At 40.5% G+C, this 21,768-nt stretch overlaps 1 protein-coding gene across 1 annotated transcript in view; it reads left to right on the top strand.

The window, feature by feature from the left end:
• Positions 1-61: 61 nt before the first annotated feature.
• The window catches only part of pou6f2 (POU class 6 homeobox 2), an 828,619-nt gene continuing 806,912 nt past the window's right edge, over positions 62-21,768 (top strand). The window contains 2 exon segments of the mRNA XM_038809943.1: positions 62-248; positions 15,047-15,218. Of these exon segments, the coding sequence (XP_038665871.1) occupies positions 144-248; positions 15,047-15,218 (277 nt within the window). The 5' untranslated portion in view covers positions 62-143.

The following is a 21,768-nucleotide window of genomic DNA, read 5'->3' as shown; positions in this document are numbered from 1 at the left end:
AGGAAATACATGCAGTATGTTTGTGTGTGTGTATACATACTGCTGTCATGTGATTCTTTTTCAATCCTATTTGGTGAAGCAGCTTGACTTTTTGCTTTTGCCTCTGTTTGGTGAAGATTTTGACTGCAAGCGTTGATTGACAGATGCATGGCAGAAACCCCCATTCTGCTCTTCACAAGATATGTATGATGGATAGCGATCTCTTGGCCCAGCAGGATACAGGGACCATGCATGCTGTAATTGGTCAGGTATGGAGTCAGCCATTTCTCAACTCCTCTCTTATTTTTCCATGGGGGTATAACAGTGTGATTCATGTAATTTGTATTTACAGTAGCTTTCTTTACTATTATCTTGTCTGCAGTTATGCACAGCTATTGTTAGTAAGAAATTCAAAATTCCACCCTGACAATTAATGTTGTGAACTGTTCGCTGCTTTTTGGTTTTTGTTTACTGCTTAATATGACTCTATCATCAAAAATATTTTTAATTCCCTTTGTACTGTTATTTTATATGTGCAACAAACCATTGAGGAGATGTAAAGACTCAGATTTGGTGTACTTTTGTGGATTCACAGTATTCTACTGATGTAACTGCTATGTTTTTCTGTTTTTTTATATTTTACCCCTAATCCAAATTATGTGTGCCCTTGGTAAGTATAGTAATTCCTGTTGTTGCCGAAGCCAGTCTGCAAATTAAAAAAAAACTACAACAATCTAAAAGGTCCAGGTGGTCTGCTCCGTCTAATGTAATACAGCAGAGTAGCTTTAATAAACAGCTCTATTTACTCCCTCAAGCCACCAAGATAAACTGGTCTAGGGCTGCTGTGATGAAATGCCAGAAGAATATTTCTCAAAGGCCTCACATGCTGGGCTTTAGAGCCATTTCGTCTTTGTCTACTGGATACCAGATGGGTCACTAGTGCTTCCTGTGTTGTTTGTATTCTGAGTAGTCCTGGTATACGTGTCCTTTGCTTTTAAGCACAATCATCTAGAAAGCAATCCCAGGCTTGTAATCTTCTTGTTTATCTGCAAATAATCACAGGAACTGGTGGAATTATGCTCTACTGGGTAAGGAAGGTTGGTTAAGAACAGGTTATGTAAAGTAAGCATTTTCCAGAGATTATTTTAGTAAAATGATATAAAATCGCAACAATATGAATTATAATAAATTTGTTCCAGGGCAAGTATATTAAAACGTAATTTTATATATTGAAGGTGAAAAGGACAGCTGTATAAATGTGTGCGTGTGTAAGTTTCCTTAATGTGTAAGGTTTCTGTGAAAAGTGTTACTTGGAAGCATCTCACTCTGTTAGAAAATTGATGGAGAAGAGCCCCAAATTTGATTGAAACGTGAGCCTGCCCACTCGTATTTACCCCAGTGCCTTAGAAGATTTAATGAGCAGATGTACTGTTTCTGGAAAATATCATTGTTTCGAAGATTATTTGTAATATTGGTCCTCAGCAGCTAGTATTCTGCTTTCGAACGACAATCCGGATTAGTTTTGGTCTGTTCATAATTTAATTTGAATAACTACTAACCAGAATATGTATAGAGTAACAATACTCATTTGTTGAACTTGTACTGTTTAAGTTGATATCTCTTTGTTTTTCTTCAATGATATATTATCCTGTGTACATTTTCATTAACTTGAATTACTAGATATCTTAACGGCAAACTAATCAGGTATCCCAAATATAGATCATAAGAATATTTGCTAATTGTTACCTGGCACATTGCAAAACTATGCGATGCAGTACAAGTGTGATGTGTTCATTATCACTGAGTTATTCTGAACTTATTAATTCTCTGTACAAGTAAATGAATGACTTTTATAACACAGCTTTATCATTTTAATGATATAAACTTCACTTATCTGGTAGAAAAACCCAAATAAATTTATCTCTGCAAGTTTTCAAACATTGGAAGTAAAAATAACAAATTACTTCTGAGGAATTCCTTAAACTAATGGTAATTGGGCAGCACAGTAGCATAGTGGTTAGCACAATTGCTTTACAGCTCCAGGGTCCCAGGTTCGATTCCCGGCTTGGGTCACTGTCTGTGTGGAGTCTGCACGTTCTCCCCGTGTGTGCGTGGGTTTCTTCTGGGTGCTCCGGTTCCCTCCCACAGTCCAAAGATTGCAGGTTAGGTGGATTGGCCATGCTAAATTGCCCTTAGTGTCCAAAATTGCCCTCAGTGTTGGGTGGGGTTACTGGGTAATGAGGATAGGGTGGAGGTGTGCGGTTGGGTAGGGTGCTCTTTCCAAGACCCGGTGCAGACTCGATGGGCTGAATGGCCTTCTTTCTGCACTGTAAATTCTATGAATAATGTTAATGCTCAGCACCAAATGTGCCTTTTAATTTTTCCTCTTGTTTAAGTAATATGCAGTCTGTGGTTTGGAAACACGGTGCAGCCAAATGCTTGTCATAGATCAAACAACATTTTCTAAATTTGTACAAGGCGTCTTTCCAGTTGTGAGACTCAGCTGATTTTATTTCACAACTGGTCATACTCAAATCATAATGCCACTGTCCAAAGAAAATGTCCATTCTGGAAATTGAAAATGTAGTATTTCTGTTACACAGTGTTCCACATAGGACTTCCTTGAGCCTTGAAAGATGGCTATCAGAGTATCTAATCTCGGAATATTCATCTCTGCAAAGGTTATGTTTGTTGAAGGAGTTGTCATGGGATTTTATGTAGATATAATTTGAACTGTTATTAAATCATTTCTAAATCTACTGAAAAGGTTACTTTTTCTCACTTTCTTTCTGTTTGTGTGTGTCTCTCTCAACCTCCGTGTTTCAGTCTCTGTCTGTCTCTCTCTCTCTCTCACTTTCTTTCCCTCCAACATCTCCCACCCAAATCCATGGCTGAGAGCGCACTCAAATTATTTTAAGAACAAAATTGCACTCCGTAGAGCAAGCGTTTTTTTTACTTTGCATTCTCCTCTTTTCTGTGCATTTAAAATTTTGAATATTTCACAGCACAGATAGTTGAATATTTAATTGTGCTATTTGGAAATGTATAATCTCAATTTGCGTTATTCAGATGGTGAAAATCCATTCATTGACCACAATAATCTACATTCTTTTAGCATTGATCTATAAAGTAAAACAATTGAAATATTCCGTGTAAAAAAAGGTAGAATTATGAATATTTGAGTTTTTAATTTGTCATGATTTTTAAAAATTAAAAAAAATCAGTGTGGCATAAACACTGGTGAACTCTAAATTCAAAAAAGTTGCTTGTTTGATTGAAACAGCAGTGAATAGGGAAACATTACTTAATGTTGTATATTTTATAATTTTATTTTTAAAAGATCCAGTGCCTAAAATAATGTGTTCTCTGCTCAATATTTGACAGCAATGCTCAAGAAATTAATTTGAAAGAAGATGAAAAAGTTGATGTAAATAGATAAACAGAATTTTGCAACCGTCTTACATTCTTATATATTAATTGTAAAGATTTAAATAAATTGAAATATATGACCATGAGAGCGATTTTACAGATACACCGTAACATGTTCAGTGTGATTCCATCAATAAAATTCTTGAACGAAAACACTCAGTGACTATAGAAAAAAAATCTGTCTTCAATCACCAGAGGATTAGAGATATTCTGCTCTTGTAGATTGTTCAAACCAGCTGTTTTGTGAAACTAGGCTCCATTATAAATCTTCTGTTTCCAGAATCTTCTTAATGTGGAAAGAATGATCCTTAACTTCCCTTTATTTAATTGATTTAGTTTTTCAAAAAGAGGTTACAATATTAGAAGGCAAAACTATTTAAATAGCTTAAGTTTGGCTTCTCGGGTATAAATTAGATAAACAGTAATGAGTTTAGGATGGAAATTAAATAATAATTTATGTTATAGAATATCACATTGCTTATTAATCATCCCTTTGTGGAAAGCTTCAATACATTTATAATAAATAATTTAAAATAAATTATTTAAACTATGGTTATATGTTGAATGACCAAGTGCATTGTAAAGAATTACATTTGTGTTCTTATCAGAGCTCACCAGTTTTAATTTTTCTGTTTTAAGCATGTTTTATAGAATTGTCTGAGAGAGGCTTCATTCTCTGCATGACAGGTATGTTCATCAGTATTACTACCCTCCTGTTTATGTCTCAGCAGAGGCAGGCAGGTCACAGCGTCCAGTCACCCTTCTCACACTGCTGTCCCCAGGGAACAGTCCAACCATGCCATCATGATCCCTAGGCCTGAGGGCTTGGACTGGCTGTGCATTTGTATGTTCGCTGGGTATGAAAACCATAATACAGCTCAGCTTGTTAAATGAGGTACAGAGGGAACCAAATTGCTGTGACATGAAGCAGGAGGTGTGTGTTTGTGTGTGTGCGTATGTGTGCGCGCGTGTGTGTGTGTGTACGCATGCAGTGGTGGTGTGAATATCTGTGCACATGCGCAGGTGTGTAATGGTGATGGTGTAATGGGAGTTGGAGATTACTATTCTAAACCTGTTTGTTATTTTACTGATTCAGGATGTAAAATTACTCCCATTTTGTTGTTAACCCCTTGAAGATTGAAAAAGTTTATATCACAAAATAAAAATATATTTTAATATAACCCACCTGGTTTCTGCAGCATTTAAGAGATTTATTTTGGGCTTGAAAAAATTACTTGCTCAATTTGAAATATTCACTATTGCAATTTTAAATTGGCTTAATATTTAAATGCCCATGGGTCTGATGCGGCAGTGTGTTATTTAGAATTAGCTTCATTCATTTTTTTTGTGTGTTTTGCTTGCAATTGAATGATGAGTCTATGTCTACTTATAGCATGCCCTTAAATCTTAAACATTGACTTAAATTAATGTTTCAATTTTTCAATGCCAGCATTGGTATATTTTCAATACTGTAAAGTAGTATTGCACGTGGAGGAAATTAACAGTAATTCTTTCTAAACATACAATAAGTCAATATAATTAATGTAGGCAAATTAGCTACTTTCTGTCTGGCACCTCTGATGAAAATTATTGGTGCGATATTGAGCCTTTTACGAGAAGACACTTTTCAGCAGTAAAGCAGCAAACGTCTTCGTATTCTGTGCGTAAAAATGTTCCAATTCTGAAGATTCATATTCTGTGCTCCAAGTACTTACACAACAAATCTGTAATTTAAAAGATTTAACAAATTAATTAGAAATGTTTGTTTAGGTTTCTTCAGAACCTGTTTTTCATAGGTGAGAAGTTTGGTAGGATTTTAAATATGCTAAGGGAAAATGTAATCATTATTTGCAATATTGGGGTTTGAGTATTTACTGTTTGTGGTGACATTTCTTTATCTATTTTAACATAATTGGGCGGGCACCTCAACCATAACAAATAAATTAATATAATGCAGTTGGGTTGAGAAAACATCAATTTATGGGTCATTATCTTAATCTATTTAAGTTTGCACAAGTCAAAGCTCATTCAGGTTTTATTTTACTGGGTACTAGAGTTTGATTGAAAACCAGCTGAGCAACACTCTTTTCCACCATGATTAGATCATTTTGCCCCCCCCCCCCCCCCCCCCCACCACCACCACCACCACCACCACTTGTATTTCTGTAGGTGAATCATTGTCGAGTTATTGATGCAGTTTTTAGCCTTTCAATTTTGAGTTCTATACAGTTCCTTTTTCTTCTGAAAGTTTTCATTCTGTTAAACAAAATAACACCTGAGGGCTCTTATACATAACGTTAGACAGATTATGAAATAACTGTGTTCTGATAGCTGTTCATTTTGTTGTGCTCGCAGAAGATATTAGGGACAACTTCAGTGTTTACTTGGAAATGTGGACCAACTCCTGCCTTAGTGTCTCTCATCCACGTGTAATTCTGCCCCCTCCTCTTTATACACACAGTGAGATGTACTTGACTGGATTTCTCAGAGTCGTAACATATCCCAGTGGTAGAGACATTTTAAAATACCCTTGCCTATCAACCTTCCACTGTAATTGTTGTCAATATACAAAAGGAATGTCTAAAAATCTCGTGGGTCAGTTTATTCCACACAGTGGAGCCTCACAGTTTACATGTAAATAATTACAATGCAAAACACCGACAACCCCTCCTGAATGGAAAAGCTAATTTTCTGCAATGAGAGACATAAAAGCAGATTTGTCAGAAATTGATTTAGAATGCTTCTACCAACAGAATTGAACATTATTGAGAACAAACCGTTCCAAAGAAGGAAGTGTGTGATGTCCAAAGGAGCAAGCCGCATATTTGAGGTCGAAGTTGAAATCTGATATAAGCCCAGCTCTGAGCAGCCAAACCTGGACACTGATTAGAAATAAACCGTGTACCTTCAAAATTTGAGCATTTAAAATCATATGCCAGTGTGTTTCTCAAACGCTGTTTCATGTGTTAATTAGCAGACTGCACTAATCTCAAGTTAGTTGCAGTCCTGGGAAATTTACATATCTAACTTGTAATAAAAAGCGAGGTGGCAAAAGAAAATAGCTTGCAATTTATTCTGGGAAGAGGCATACGTATAGATTTTAGATAAGTTTATTAAAGCGTGTTATTTCTTTCTCCACATTAGTACGTTTAAAGTGATGTGGTCGAAGAATGGTGAGTCTCTGTCTACTTATAGCATACAAAATCTGTTTTGCATGTTTCAAGTGCAAAGACTTTGTACAAAATGATCAATTAACAGTTGTAAACTTGTTAAATCCACCACCCCCCCCCCAAAAAAAAACTCACTATAATCTAACAAAGGTAGAGTTTATCATAGAATTTACTACGAGTTGCTGACTAGTGAAATTGCTGTTATTATTTGGGGAATGGGAGGGAGGTGAGGAGGTGCCAAAGTCACTGCGAGTCACACCTGACGTTGGCGATTCTGGTTGTTTGAGGGCTGTCGGTATCCGTTCCCTGGATTGCTTACTAACTGTAATTAATCGTTCCACACAAACCATCATTGGTAGTTTTTTGGTAGACCTGAAATATTACGATTAGTGCAGTTGAATCTGAGGATGTTCGCCTGCTCCACTATGATCATTTTCCATGAGTCCAGTCAAGATTATTGACAGGTCTGGGAAATATTTATTTCTATTGTGCTAATGTTTTTTTAGTTGACAGGACATGAAACAAAAACAGACTTGCATTTTTTTATGCACATGACTTGACCTACATCTTTCAGTACCAAGAGACCTTGAGGCAAATGGGGATTAAAGGTGGCTTTAGCTTTCTGATATACTGTACAGGTCTTATTTAAATAAAAGAATGTTTTTAAAATCAAGAAACCACCTATTCACACCTTAGAAAATGGATGAGGTCTGTGTATTTTAATCCCACCACATACACATTTCAGTGATCATTAATACACCTTAAGTAATTAGAACACACTAAGATAGAAATTCATCTTGGGAGGCATCGTCTGTTAACTGCTGTGCTTGATATTCAATTCTGTTGAAGTCAACGGAACTGAATTTTGAGCGGAGAGTATAACATCAGTCAGGTTTGATACCGCCCATTTTACGCTGTTGCCCAAGGCAAATTTCCAGCCCATTCATTTTGATCAAAATTCTCTGGCTTGCTTGAAATTCTTTGTGTTTTGAACCCATTAAACTATTTGTGTAGGGGAGAGTAATGAAAAACTCCATAAATTCCAGAGATTTTGCAGTCAGATTGAATTAAATAAATTAACCTGCATCAGAAGCAAGTTTTCAATATCTCAAGAGTCATATTTGCTGTGTACGGCACAGTAGCATAGTGGTTAGCAATGTTGCTTCACAGCTCCAGGGTCCCAGGTTCAATTCCCGGCTTGGGTCTCTACTTGTGCGGAGTCTGCACGTTTTCCCTGTGTCTGTGTGGGTTTCCTCTGGGTGCTCCGGTTTCTTCCCACAGTCCAAAGATGTGCAGGTTAGGTGGACTGGTCATGCTAAATTGTCCCTTAGTGGCCAACAGGTTAGGTAGGGTAACAGGGATAGGGTGGAGTGCTCTTTCTCAGGGCCGGTGCAGACTTGATGGGCTGAATGGTCTCTTTCTGCACTGTAAATCCACCTGCTAGGATTTTTTTAGAAAGTGTCAACAAAGAAAAAGTGTCAGGCTGAAATTTGGAGGACTGCAGAAACTGACCTAGTGAACTGAAATTCAGCAAGAAGCTTGTGAATAATACTAGAGGAGGAATATATGTGGCAGAATGCAAAGAGAATGAAACATGTTCCCACTTTATTCAGGTGTTCTACCAAAGTACTCAATATTATTGGTGATGGAAATGCTGCAGTTGAGAGCTTTCGTGAGTCAACTATGGCTCAGTTTTCTCTCTGAGGCAAACGGTTATGGGTTCAAGTGCCATCCCAGAGATTTGAACATTTGATAGACACTGACAGTACACGACAGAGTGCTGCATTGTCATAGGCGCTGTCTTTCAGAAGAGGTGTTAAATCAAAGCCACTCTTAAACGTCTGAGGTGGAAATAAAAGATAACTTTGCACAATATGAAGAAGAACAGAGGGCCGTGAAAAAACGGGCGTAAAGGCCCGGCCGCTCGGCCCATCGGCCGCGGAGAATCGCCGCTCGGCGTAAAAAACGGCGAGCGGCGATTCGTGACGTGGGTCTGGCGGGGGAGGGGGGAGAATAGCGGGAGGGCGCAAAAAATGTCGGGAGGCCCTTCCGCTATTCTCCCAACCGGCGTGGGCAGCGGAGAATTGCGCCCCATGTCTTTTGGGACATGTGGGAGGAAACCGGAGCACCCGGAAGAACCCACGCAGACATCGGGAGACCGTGCAGACTCTGCACAGACAGTGACCCAAACCGGGAATCGAACCTCGGACCCTGGTGCTGTGAAGCAACAGTGCTAACCACTGTGCCACCGTGCCGCCCGACAAGAGAGTAGAGGTATTATCACTGAACTAGTAATCCAGAGACCCAGAGCATTTGTCCAGAGACCTGGGTTTGAATCCCACCGCAGCAGATGGTGAAATTCGAATTCAATAAAAATCTTGAATTAAAAGTCATAAAATTGTTGTAAAAAACCCGGGGGTGATACTCTGAGCCCTGCGCTAGGCCGGAGAATCTCCGCAACTGTACCATGACGCCCCGACCCCAGCGCGCGATTCTCTGAGGTACGGAGAATCGGCGCCATTTGCGACGGCGCGGTTGGCGCGGCACCAGCCGCGGGCCACTGGAATCGGCGGGGTCACCGATATTCCAGCCCGGATGGGCCGAGCGGCCATGTGGATACGACAGAGTCCCGCCGGCGCCGTTCACCCCTGGTCGCTGCCGGCGTCAACTCTGCGCGTAGGGTCGGGGGGCGGCCTGTGGGGGGGCGGGAGGGGTCTCCGTCCCCGGGGGGGGGGAGGCTCCGATGGGGTCTAGGCCGCCATCGGGGCCCACCGATCAGCGGGTTGGCCTCGTCCCTCCGCCACAACCCCCCCCTCCCCTCCCCCAGCCCACTTTCCTGCGCGACCGGCCCTGAACACCGACGTGAACTGCTCCAGCGCCGTGCTGGCCCTCTGTGGGGGCCAGAATCGGTCGTCCCCGTGCCCTTTTCGTGCTGTCGTGAAACGCGACGGCGTTCACGACGGCGCGAACACTTGGGCTCCATTTGGGAGAATCCCCCCCCCCCCCCCATGTCCATTAGAAAAGGAAATCCGCCGCCCTTACTTGGTCTCGCCTACATGTGACTCCAGACTCCCAGCCTATAGGATTGAGCAGCATAGATCAGGAGGTTGTGGGTTCCAAGGTTCAGGTTTTGGTCTGTGCTGAGTTACTGGATCACAAACAGTATTGGAAGAGCTGCTGCATCACTGGAATGGAAAATGATCACATCCTGGTTGCCATCCAGAGATCCCTGCGGGTAGATAGTGGACAAGGACAAAGCTGTGTTCATCTGGGGTGGTCCCTTGGTTTAATAGCTCTCATGTGGAGAGTGGACACCCACTGAGACACTGTGGAATCATTGGAGTTTACTCAATGGCACCAGCAGGAAAATCATGCTTGAAGGAGATATGGATCAATGACAGTGCCATAAAGTTATAATTTTTATTTTCATATCTGCCGTGCTGTGAGCATGGCCTCCTGCAGGGAGTGTGGGATTGTGCAAGTATCCTGTATATTCCAAAATTATGTACCTCTCTCAGGAAAAGAGCAGTAAAGAAGCAGAGCAAAGGTCGGGAGGGAATTTACTGTCCAGAACAAGTATAAAAATGTGGAATCCCGTGTAAATCATTCATCTAATACTAGCTGTCTGTTCCTTTCCTGCATCATCTGTACCAGCATGTTCTTATCCTGCGGAAATCAAAGCATATTGAAGGCCACTGCGGAAATTATCATTTTCTCACAGTGGGAAACAACATTAATTTCTAATGGTTGAAATTTAGTAACTTTAGCAATACCTTGGCAGCTTAGACGTAAATTAGTCTTGTGTCTTCCCGTCTGTTCGGAATTTGACTAACCAGAAATGACACAGGTCTGTGTTGGTGCAATTTCTTCACTTGTCGTTATGTTCATTTTTCCGTGTTTCCTCCCCCCCCCCCCAAACCTTTGTTATTAATAGTACGTGTACACAAACTGGGAGACTGGGAGAACAGGTGAAATTGAGCTGCTGGTCTCTTTGTATGAATACATGGCCTAAGACAAAAGTATTTGTGCTTTACTCCTTTTGCGGAATGGAATCACAGCTTGAAACACTTGTGAATCGATTCCGTGCGAAAGTCCTTCTGCTGATGCCTCTTTGTTTGGCTGCAGAAAGAAGCAGAGGAACTTTGTGTGCTGATTTGAAACATTTTCTTTGCTTAAATTTCCTCCGAGCCTCTCGCAGTTGTTGAAATAAGGTTGCTTATTTTGTTATGAGTGTAGGAATAAAGATCCCAGTTGCAGGTTTTTGTTCGTGGCAGTTATTTTTGTCCTGGAATGGGAGAGTTCTTTTATTGCTCGATTGGTCAAAAAAATTCAATCACAGCTGGCTGTTTTCATTCTTTGGTTTTCCGTTGGATTTTATCCTTGTCAGAACTGGTAAAGATTGAAGGTGATACAAAGAACAAATCCAGTGAGATAATTCGGTCACTTTCCTCATCAGCATAATCTCTCTTTAGCTTCCTCTGCCTCATAACCTGGCTATTGATTGTGTCACAAGCTACAGTAGGCCAAGGCAGGGAACTGAAACAACCACCATGGCAGTAGCTTGCCGATGTGACTGCAGCTCAAAGGGGGGATAAAAAAATCACACTGAGAAAACAATCAGTGCATTTACTTTTCATCTAAGTAATTCCAGCCAGGTCGATGCCTCATGCTGATATGTTGAAAACATTTTAAAAAAATTTGAAGAGCTTGACTTTCAGCTGGAGGAGTGTAGCATGCAGTCCTTACTGTTTTGAAATAGTTATTTAACTGCTGCAGCAAACAGTTCCCTCTTGTCACAACATAAGCCAGTAGAAAAAGTAGGCCATTAATCCATGTACTTTCATTAATGTTACCCTTCGAAGTGTTTGAGTTGTTTTCATTAAAAAAAACATGTCTGCATTGTAAACCAGATGAACACAACATTCACACCCTAATCACCCAGAACTTCCTCATTGTAACTCTAATCATGTGGCTCATTCCATCTTCTGCATCTAAACTTAATTATCTGCAGTATATTGTTTCAGACAGATTTACAGATTGCACACTATGTCTCTCATTAGTGTAGTAAAGCACTCCAATTAGGTGTCTGAGGACTATTTAAGTATCTAGGACTCTTAGTATTGAGGTGACGCACTGGCATCGTGCTTAGATTGTTTTAGACTTCCTAATGCGCTGTCAATGGAAGAATAATTTTTCTTTTGCAATCTACTTAGCAAAGATTTATCGATTCAGTTTTTTTCCTTCATAGAGAATTACTGATCCATTTTGGAAAATCAGATTTTCACACCTTCTGTGAGAATGTGCACAGCACAGTTCCCATGAGGCTGCCTTGGAAGTTGACTTTGACAAGAAATCCCTTGGTAGTAGCATACAACAAAATATGTTCTCATTGCTGTTATACATTTTGCAAGGAGGTTAAAAATGAATTTCTTTATTTTATTTGAGAAGTGATTTGCTCCCAAGACTATTTTGTCGGAAGAACTTCCATGAAGATTTAAATCATTTGTTTGCATTCATTATCTTAAGTTCAGGTTTTTATAAACTTTATTAAGGTGATGAGCACCATTTGTAACTGAGGCCCTGAAATTTAAATACAGCAGTTTGGTTCAGGTTATATTCTAAAAAACCAGGAGAAAACAACCTATAAATTCTCTCTTCGTCAAAGCAAGGGTAAAGAGAGGAACTGCAGTGAGAGGACAGTGTAAGGATATTATAGCTTCAAAATGGCGCACTATGTAGGTAGTGAAGTGATTCAGCTGTCTTGGGCCGAGGATTGCCATTTGAACTATGCTGTGCTACTGAAAGACAGACAAATAGCTCAGCTGAAAGAATATTGAGCTCCGTGGCACTGGGTGCAGAAGGAAATGCCGACTGCGTGAAGTATTCTCTGCAGGAGCAGTTCTTGAATACTTTATTACATATTTGAAGAGAGTATGGCGTGGACTGTGAGTATCCCGTGTGTACCGCTAGCACACCTAAAGCTAAGGTCAAGTTAGGTCCGTTTTGAATCTTTCTTGCACCGTAAGGTCACTGGCAGATCAGTGGACACATTTGAACCCTGAGGTTTCTTTTGATTTGCTTGAGTTTTTTTGTTAATTTTTTCATCCATGTGTATTTAGAGCTAAGTTTTAACCTGCTAGTTTCCTTCTATCTATTCGAAATTGTGGACATAGATGAAACTTGCTTCGTCCGCTATCTGTAGGCTATTTGTGTTTAGTACGCTCATTCGCTATTTTGGAATAGTAATTAATGTTCAGATAGAAGCATCATCAATGATCAAATACATATACGCAGCAAATAATTATTTTCAAGAGAGTGAGAGGGAGCAATTATACTGCTTGCATAAAGCTTGGTCATAAAGCTTGCTGTAAACCATTAGCCATTCTATGGTGAAAGTAAACAAGAGTGGACACTAAGGAAGGAAATGTGAATATCCAACAATAGGAATATGGAGCATTAAAGGTTAATTTAATGATCTTTGATTTCAGAAAATGCCATGTTCAGGCTCCAGCATTTCACCTCGCCTTTCTGTGGTGAAAGCTCTATATGTATACAAAGCAGCTGATTTTTAAAAAATTACCATTATTATTATTTACATGTAGGATCAACAGTGCAGTCTTATTATCTCTGCAAGTATGTTGCTTTGGGAGCAGTTTTATTTAGTAATTAACAGGGCAAAAAGAGAAAAAAGCTGTCATGTTGGTTGTGGAACCAGAGATTGTGATGAAAGATGATATCTACGGTCTCATCCTTTCCACTTGTTTAGGATTGTCAGGATGAGGAATGTCAGCATTATGAAAGCTCAGCTCTGCTCCTGATATGATGAAACGCTTCAGAAACAGCCTGCTTCCATGTGTGCAGCTGTGTTCCATTCCCTTTTTTTTTCCTGTGCTTGAGTCTCAGAAATTAATTTATTTTCAGTGTGCCCTTAACCCAGTCACTTTTCCTTCCACAGTCCAGACCTAATGCGTGCTGGAAATTGAATTGGTTAACGATAGCATGTTAAAATCATGAGTCCTTTCCAACCTTCCCCGTGAGGTTTCAAACAGTCAACAGACTGTAAAGAATAAATAATAAAAAATATTGATTATTTTGATGACTGTGAGATTCAATTAAGTATTAATTTTGCCCTCCAGTGGACCTACCAAAGTATTCAAAGGGGAGGATTTGCTGCAGCTAAATGCATATGGAGTTGTAGAAACCAACTATTTTCTAATACACCTGAGAGGTAAAAGATAGCTATTTAGCGTAAATATTAAGCCCCAGTTTTAAATACCCATTTTAAATTAAGGATTTCAGCACTCATTACCTCAAGTCATGATTAAAACACATAATTCAAGTCCTAAAAAGAGGAAAATGTGTTTACCGCTTTGAAGACCAGCACATTGATGCACTGAGTCCAATATTTAAGTGCTGTGCAAATTAAGCCCTGATGACAGTGACATTGTTTGCAGCGATATTAGTATTGACTAAAGGAGTGCATTTGATGACAGCTTAAACTATTTTTATTGATTAACATTTTCATAGATTATCATGTGTCATATCAAATACCATTTTCAGAAATGAATACATTAAAAACCCGCAGGCATTCATCGACCAATGTGGTGACTGGACACCGAGGGCAGGCTATCCAGCCTACAAAGAATTCCAGTCACCTGTTCTCCATACAGAGCCATTTAGGCATAAACTTTTCAATAAATAGCCGAAGTGCAGCTCAGGGAGATTAGTTATTCCTTATTTTCACCAGTGAAGGTTTACAAGAGCAACCGTAGCCATCAAAGGTAAATGTCAGCGAGTTTAATAACAGGCAGTTTACCCTTTCCTTGCCTGTTGTTCCTGACACAGATCAAACTGCAACATAAGAAAGAGAATGCTGAAAGTTATTACTTTAGCTGAATCTTTTCAGATGTGACCAAAATCATTTTCTTCCCGTTGAGCTAATTTGCGAATTTTTTGAGTAATTATTGTTCACAAATATGAAATGCAAAAAAGTTCCACCTGTTGGTTTTTATTATAAATAACAGATTTTATTTTATTTACAGCACACAAAGAGCCTTAGAGTAAACGGTCCAGAACACCCATTGCGACAGATGCAAACTTTGTGTCTTTTTCTTGAGAAAGGTTATGACCGGTTTGTTAGCATCAGTTAATGCCCCAATGTTGCCAATAACTGCACATTTTTTGACAGCATACATACACTTTAAAAAAAATTACTGGGCTTCATATCTTACGCTGCAGTGTTTCTTTAATCAGCTTTTCTTGAAAAGAGTATTGTGACAAAGGATAGCAAAATCCTCACATGCTAGTAGATCTTTAATAGGGCGGAGAGTAATGGAAAACTCATTGAATCTGTAATAGCTCTTCACTTGACTGCAGCTTGCAATAGCAGCTGAAGCTGCCTGGGACTTAGATAAGGGAGAGAGTGTGCACCAAAGCTAACCTGTTTCACCCATCGTTTTCTTTCCCAGGATCCCATGATTTCTGGACAGCAATTCAGCAAACCTTGCTTCCCTCCGAGCTGAAATGAATGCAGAATCAGAGGTGAGGACAAGGCGACCACTTCAGACAATGAGCTAAATGAGTCTCTGCTTGTGCCTGTGGAATCAAATGACAGCGAGGACACTCCCAGCAAGCTCTTCGGTAAGTCGGTTTGGATATTTGTTTCAAAAGCTCTTGTTCTGTGTACAGGATCCGCTCCTCTTTTTTTTATTTTTTAGTCGCCTGAGCTGCTGAAAGGAAGTGAACCAAATCCCTCTGTCTAATTTTCATTTTCATGCAAGCCAAATGCATTTCATTCCTCAAAATCCCTCTCCACCCACCCTCCAAGAAAAATAAATCAAAACCATCTGAAAATTAATTGTTAACTTATTCACTAGGAACTTACAAATATGCCAGGCATTGCTTATGTGGGTTTGAGATCTGACTTCATAATCCTTAATGTGGATCTGTGAGAGATTAAAAGCTAAATCCTCGCTGTGCATCAGTTTTTAGCCGAGTGACATTTTGATGCTATGTTTTAACATTATATGCGTTGCTGCATTGTGTTTGTCAAACATTGAGGAAATATTTGTCAAACACTTTAACAAAGGTTTTACCTATTCTCGTAGCATTTCTGAATGGTTGTTGCTGTTTTCAGTGTGAAACCTAACTGAATGTAGGTTTAGGTCAGTCTGTTCAGGCCATGAAGGAGTGAACTACTGCATGCCTATTGACAGAAGGTGTTCAATTAATTGATTAAATGTCTGTTAAAACAGCATCAGAAAAGTGTCAGTGATGGTCCCTGTTTCAGTAAGTTAGTTTATGTGATTAACTGACTTGACTTGACTTTTATGTAAAGACAAAGAACAAGCGATGCTGTATGACATTACTGTTACAGTCCTCACGATAGTGTTAAAGCTTGCTGGATGTATAATTTCAATCGCATTCGAGCAGAAAGACTTGCAAAAAAATTGTACTTAACTTCCTTTTTGTACAATCAAAATTGTTGAATTTCCATTGTCAACCGTGAGTAAACATGGATTATTCAATGTTGGAAACTGGACTTTTCTTTGATTAAAAACCTTGCAGTTATATGATTTGAAGTTAATAATACATCAGAGATCTATACATCAAACGAAGTAGGTTAAAATTTGAAAATTACCCATTAAATCTTTCTTCACTTCCCTCACTGCCCACCAAACACTTTCTCTGGTGGACACACTTTATTTCTCTGCATTGGAGATGTGATTCAGAATTACATTTATAAATGTCTTTGCAAAGCTCCAGTTAATGACATCTGTTTGGATTTTTCCATTGCTAAGGAGTGAGGGCTGTTGAAAACTTCAGGATGGTAAGTGACAGGCGAGTGATCTGTGTAAAGTGTCATGCTGTTGAGGTTATAAATTTTCAGCATATCCAAAGGCATGAATATCTTTAAAATACTTATGGCAGAAAATGCAATTCAGCCCATCTGATCCTCCTTAATATCCGGGATAGTTTCTATTTAAAATGAACGGTTCAATTATATGGTTCCTTCTTTCACCACTGGCTACTGGGCCGAATGTTAACAGTAATTGACTCTTAACTCATGTAACGTCTTTCATTCTGTTACTTTGTGCATTTGAACTTTTATTTTCTTCATCATGCCCTTAATTTATCTGCTATTGTCTCAAACTATAAACTCTCTGACATTGATCCTGTTTTGTACCACTGCAAATTCCCATTTGAAAGAAATTTACAATAGTTTTATTGCTAGTCTAAGACCAAGTCTAAATGGTACATACGTAACTTACTGTGATCGTGGTTTGAAGGAATTATTGTTGTAGTTTCCGTTGAAGTAGCAGTTGAAGTACACACGAGGCTGATATAAATGCCTAATGTGAAATTCCTGTGTGTTGATGGTCACATGAATATGGTCACTATATTCTCTTCTTAGCTTCTTGACCCAAAACTGTATGTGATCTGTAAATGGAGATAGATCTGTGCTGAGTTTTTGCCTTCTTGAAAGAGTTATGCAAAGCTGATCTCAGATTTTGGAACTATCAGATAAAGGAGTCTTCAATTAGAGAAACATGGGCAAAATTCTATTACCACGATCAGTGATGCTGTTAATAATGTGCTGAACAAAGGGATAAAGTAGTGGATTTCTGCAGTTACAAAATTGTGTTGATATCAAGTACTGATATGCTAATAATTAGTGGTAGCACTAGGAGATTAGACTATTGTACATTTTTGCTCTGTTTTGCCCTTGCATGGACTGTTTTGTGGACTCCGAGGCCATGTAGGCCCAAAATCCCTTGGTAAAATCTCTCTTTAGCATGCATCTACCCAACTCAAACTACCCACTTGAAAATATGAAGTATCATCCATTATTATTTATTGCACAACCCTGTACAATTTTCTTTTCCATTGAAATCATAGAATCATAGACTGCCTGCAGTGCAAAACAGACCATTTGGCCAACGGGTCTGCTCTGACCCTCTTAAAGAGTACTCTACTTAGGGCTACTCCCCCACCTACCCCGCCCTATCCCTGTAACCCAACCTACAGACCCCCTAGGCACTAAGGGGAAATTTTAGCATGGTCAATCCACCTAACTGCATGTCTTTGGAATCTGGGAGGAAACCAGTGCACCCGGAGGGAACCCATGCAGGCATGAGGAGAACATGCAAACTCCACACAGTCACCCAAGGTTGGAATCAAACCCAAGTCCCAGGTGTGTGAGGAAGCAGCGCTAACCACTGTGTCACCATGGTGCCAGGAGAAACGGAAAACAGATGCACTGAAAATGGGCTCTGATTTGCTTTTGATTATTCTGTACTACTGCCAAAGATCAATTTTACCCAATTTTGTCTCTTTTCTTCCTGTCAGCAAACTGATTTATGGAAAGTGGACTATGATTGTTGAAGTCATACCTTGTTGGCACTAGGACCTATACATTTTCATTTTTAAAGGAAGTGTTATTCTGATGTGGCTGACATGTCATTACTGAACAGCTGAATGGAATACTATACTGAATATTTGCCTGTGCTTCTTCAGCAACAATGTTATAGAGGTCTGTCTTTGGAGGTGAGTGGGTGGGGGGGGGGGGGGACAAATTGAGGGCTCTCTTCTGTTGCAAATAGCTTTAGCATCAAATATTAAGATGGTAATTGAGGGCTATTGGCTATTGTCCCTGCATGGAAGGAATTTAAGCCTCAGGATAAAGTGGCTTTGATGTTGAAAGAGACAAGGAAGGAGATGGTGAGGCGCTGACTATCATGTGGAGGGGTTCACTGGATACTGGAGAGGAACTAATAGATTAGAAATAGGCTAATATGGTGCCTGTGTTCAAAAAGTGAAAAAATACAGAGCCATTAGTCTTAGTTGAAACCTATGTGAATGTTTGAATTTGGGATTATCTAACAGCAATAAAATAATGAATAAACTAGTTCAATATAAATTCAGAAGGGAAAAAATCCCTCCTGAGCAACCTCCTGGGCACCATCTGAGGAAATTATAACTTAAATAGACTGTGGTGTACCTAGAATTCCAAAGGATTTCTGACAAGTAGACTTGAAAGTTAGACTTCATGTTGTGCAGACTCAGGGCAACTCTTGGTAGTGGATAATAACATGACTAGAGCAAGAAAGAACTTGAAATTATGTAGTATTTTCTTATAATCTTAGGTACTTCGGTCATCCAAAGTGCTTTACAACCAATTTTTGACTTATGTTAGGAAATATGGGCAGCCATTTCACACACAATAAATTCTTAAACAGCAATGAGGTAATGACCATCAGTTAGGGACACTTAGGTGATGTTAATCAGATTAAGAACGGTGAATATTTCATAAAAAGATTATGTCAAGGATGGAGCTCGCTGTTGGAACCACTGCTGCTTCCAATTTACATAAATGATTTGGATTCAGATACTTCATGCAAATTGGCTAAATTTGTAGATGATGGAAAACAAGAAATGGCAGTAGATTTGGCGATTGAAACTCAAAATTACAAATCAGTGTGATGAATGAGCATATGTAAATTTCTGCACAAGAAGGGAAAATAGGATATGTCCCATGAATCAACCGTACTGAGCTAATTATGCATGAAGTTGAGAGAAACCGCCAAATCTTTAAATATCAGTAAAATTACTAAAGAAAAGGCAGGCTGTGGAAAAGTTCAGTCCAAAATTAATCTGCTCCTTTTGGCTCAAATGGAACTAGTTAGCCATGGATATTGAGACCATTCTGTTCCTGTTGGCCAGTATGCCCTATAAACTATTCCTGCACACTGCTGCCCAACAGCATAGGAGGCATCTTGTAGGCTATTATCCCCTCTAAAGTTATCCCCTTTAAAATACCGCAGGGTGGATTTTATTGAACAAGAATGAAAATGTGTACAGAGTGACTCAAGTAGGTGGGATGCAAAATTTCTATTTCCCAAAAGCGGGTGAGATGCAGAGATAAAGGGCGTGATTCAACCAAAGATTTCTGTGTCATTTTGGGCGTAGTTTGGCAGGTGTTTGCTGCAGATGGTTTGGCGAGACCCAGGTGGATATTCAACCACATGTTTTTTTGGGCCGTGGGGAGTTTCGCTCCAGTCCAACCCACGCTTAGAAATGTTTTCAGCAGTGGGGAGCTGAACTCGCTGGCAAGACCAGCTCCTTAGAGATCAGGGAGCAATTGTGAATCTCTAAGTGAGCTTGACAGTCCATCACCCCCTCTACCCCCCCCCCCCCCCACCCCACCCATGGGCATCGCAAATCCCTGCAGACAGGGGCATTACCACCCCCCAGTGACAATACCCCGATATGGGGTCACTGAAGGGCCCCCTTTTCAGGCATCCTCCTAAATGTTATAATACCCCTCTTTTGCACTCCCACCCTTCATACACCCCTCTTTCATGGGCATGGCCATGCTCAGGCCTCAACCCTTAGAGTGCCAACTTGGAATCCTGGCACCAGGACAATACCTCTGGGACCCTGGCAGCGCTAATTGGACAACTTGGAAGCCAATATGGCACTGCCAGGGTGCCCAGGGGAAATGCCAGGGTACTACCCTGCTCGGTCCGCTACCATCTGGGGACTCCATTGGCCTCCAAGACCCCTGAGTGGCCATCACGCCTGGTCTCTGCTTGTGAGACCAGCACTAATTGCCGCCCAGTTGAGGTCTAGCCAGTGCGGCCGGTGACTCCCGGGCTCCAGCTGAATGTGGCGTCAAGTAGGTCACACATATTTAAATGAGCCGCATTGATCATTTAACTATGATTATCTGAATCATGGCCAGAGAGGGCGTGATCCAGATCATGCTGAGTGTAGCTGGTGACGTACTGGCCCAGCGTGAAGCCCAATTTGGGCCTCTCCCGCGATTCACCTGGTGCACCCGGACAGGTGCTGCGGCCAGTAGAATCTCGCTGAAAGTCAGTAGCATATTTGTACACGTTGGAACTTGCGGTGGTTGGGGGCGATTTTGTACTTTTGCATGCAATGAATACTCAGTCTTGTGAACTTTTAAAAAATAAGTCCTACTTTCAAAATAAATCACTGGCGAGCACGATCACGTTTTTTAAAGGGGGCATGCATTAGTCAGCTTTGTGCAGTTTATGTCTGATTTGGCGTTTTCGTTGTTAAGCTCGATGGCACAAAGGGGAGGAGCACGGGAGTATGGCAGCAGGACTGCAGAGATGAGACAGTGCTGGGGAGGGGTAGGGATAGGAGTTGCGGAGTGGGTCCATGGGCATGGAGGAGTGAAGTGGGAATGGCCTGGTGTCCTGGCTGTGGAAGAAGGGTGGCTGAGACAATCAGTCACAAAAATGAGGATTCTAAAGGTGAGTTCAATACCGTCCTCATGTCAATCCATCTCAGGGTGTTGACTGGCAGATGGAACAGTCACGGGAGGAAGTCCAATCTGAGGTTATGAATAATCAAGGTTATCAAAGGTAATCAAAGGTTATATGATAGGTCATGAGATCCAACAAGAACTCTAAGGATGATACAGAGAGAGTCCAGGTTGAAAGGAGGAATGTCGACAGAGACAGGTGTAGGCTCAGGGGGAGAGATGGCATTTCCAAATGGACAGCGACAGGATCCAGGAAATGGGGCGTGGTTGAAAGGTCAGAGTGGAAAGGTGCAAAGTGATGTTGAGAGGGTCAAGGGTGATGGGGACAAGTGTAAAAGTAACAGAAGGAGGGTGAAGGATCATAGCTTCACTGAAATTAAGCAGATTAACCTTTGAATACCAAATGTCTTTTGAAACTTCCAGGTTTTTTATCTGCTGCAAATGAATCTTCCTTGCAATGACCATTCTTGAAATTTAGAAGCATATGCGGTGTCAGGGTAGGAGATCGAAGTGTGAGGAGCCCAGTGCCTGGTGGGTGAGTGTTGGTTGTTGACAATGCAATGGATTGAAAATCTCCTTGCTCATCTACTGGCAGGTTCCATGGACACGTGTCTCCTCACATCACTGGCTGCCTTCTTGATCCAATTGTTGGAATATCTATGGATCTCATACACCCAATATTCCTGCAACATCTAGAGCAGGAGTAGAGGACTCGATATCGGAACGGTTCTGCTCGTCAAAAACAAAGGCAACAACAGCAGCAGGCAGCATCGCATGGGGAGATTGCTCAGCATGCAGCCATCCAGGGAAAGCATTGTAGAAGACAGGCCACTAGGTTTTGGAAGGTGCTGAGCTTTCTTTTTGTCCAGGATGCTCTTTCATAAGCCACAAATA

This window comes from Scyliorhinus canicula, chromosome 10, assembly GCF_902713615.1.
Source record: "Scyliorhinus canicula chromosome 10, sScyCan1.1, whole genome shotgun sequence".
In the NCBI taxonomy this organism is placed as follows: domain Eukaryota; kingdom Metazoa; phylum Chordata; class Chondrichthyes; order Carcharhiniformes; family Scyliorhinidae; genus Scyliorhinus; species Scyliorhinus canicula.
This window is presented reverse-complemented; position numbering and strand designations above follow the sequence as displayed.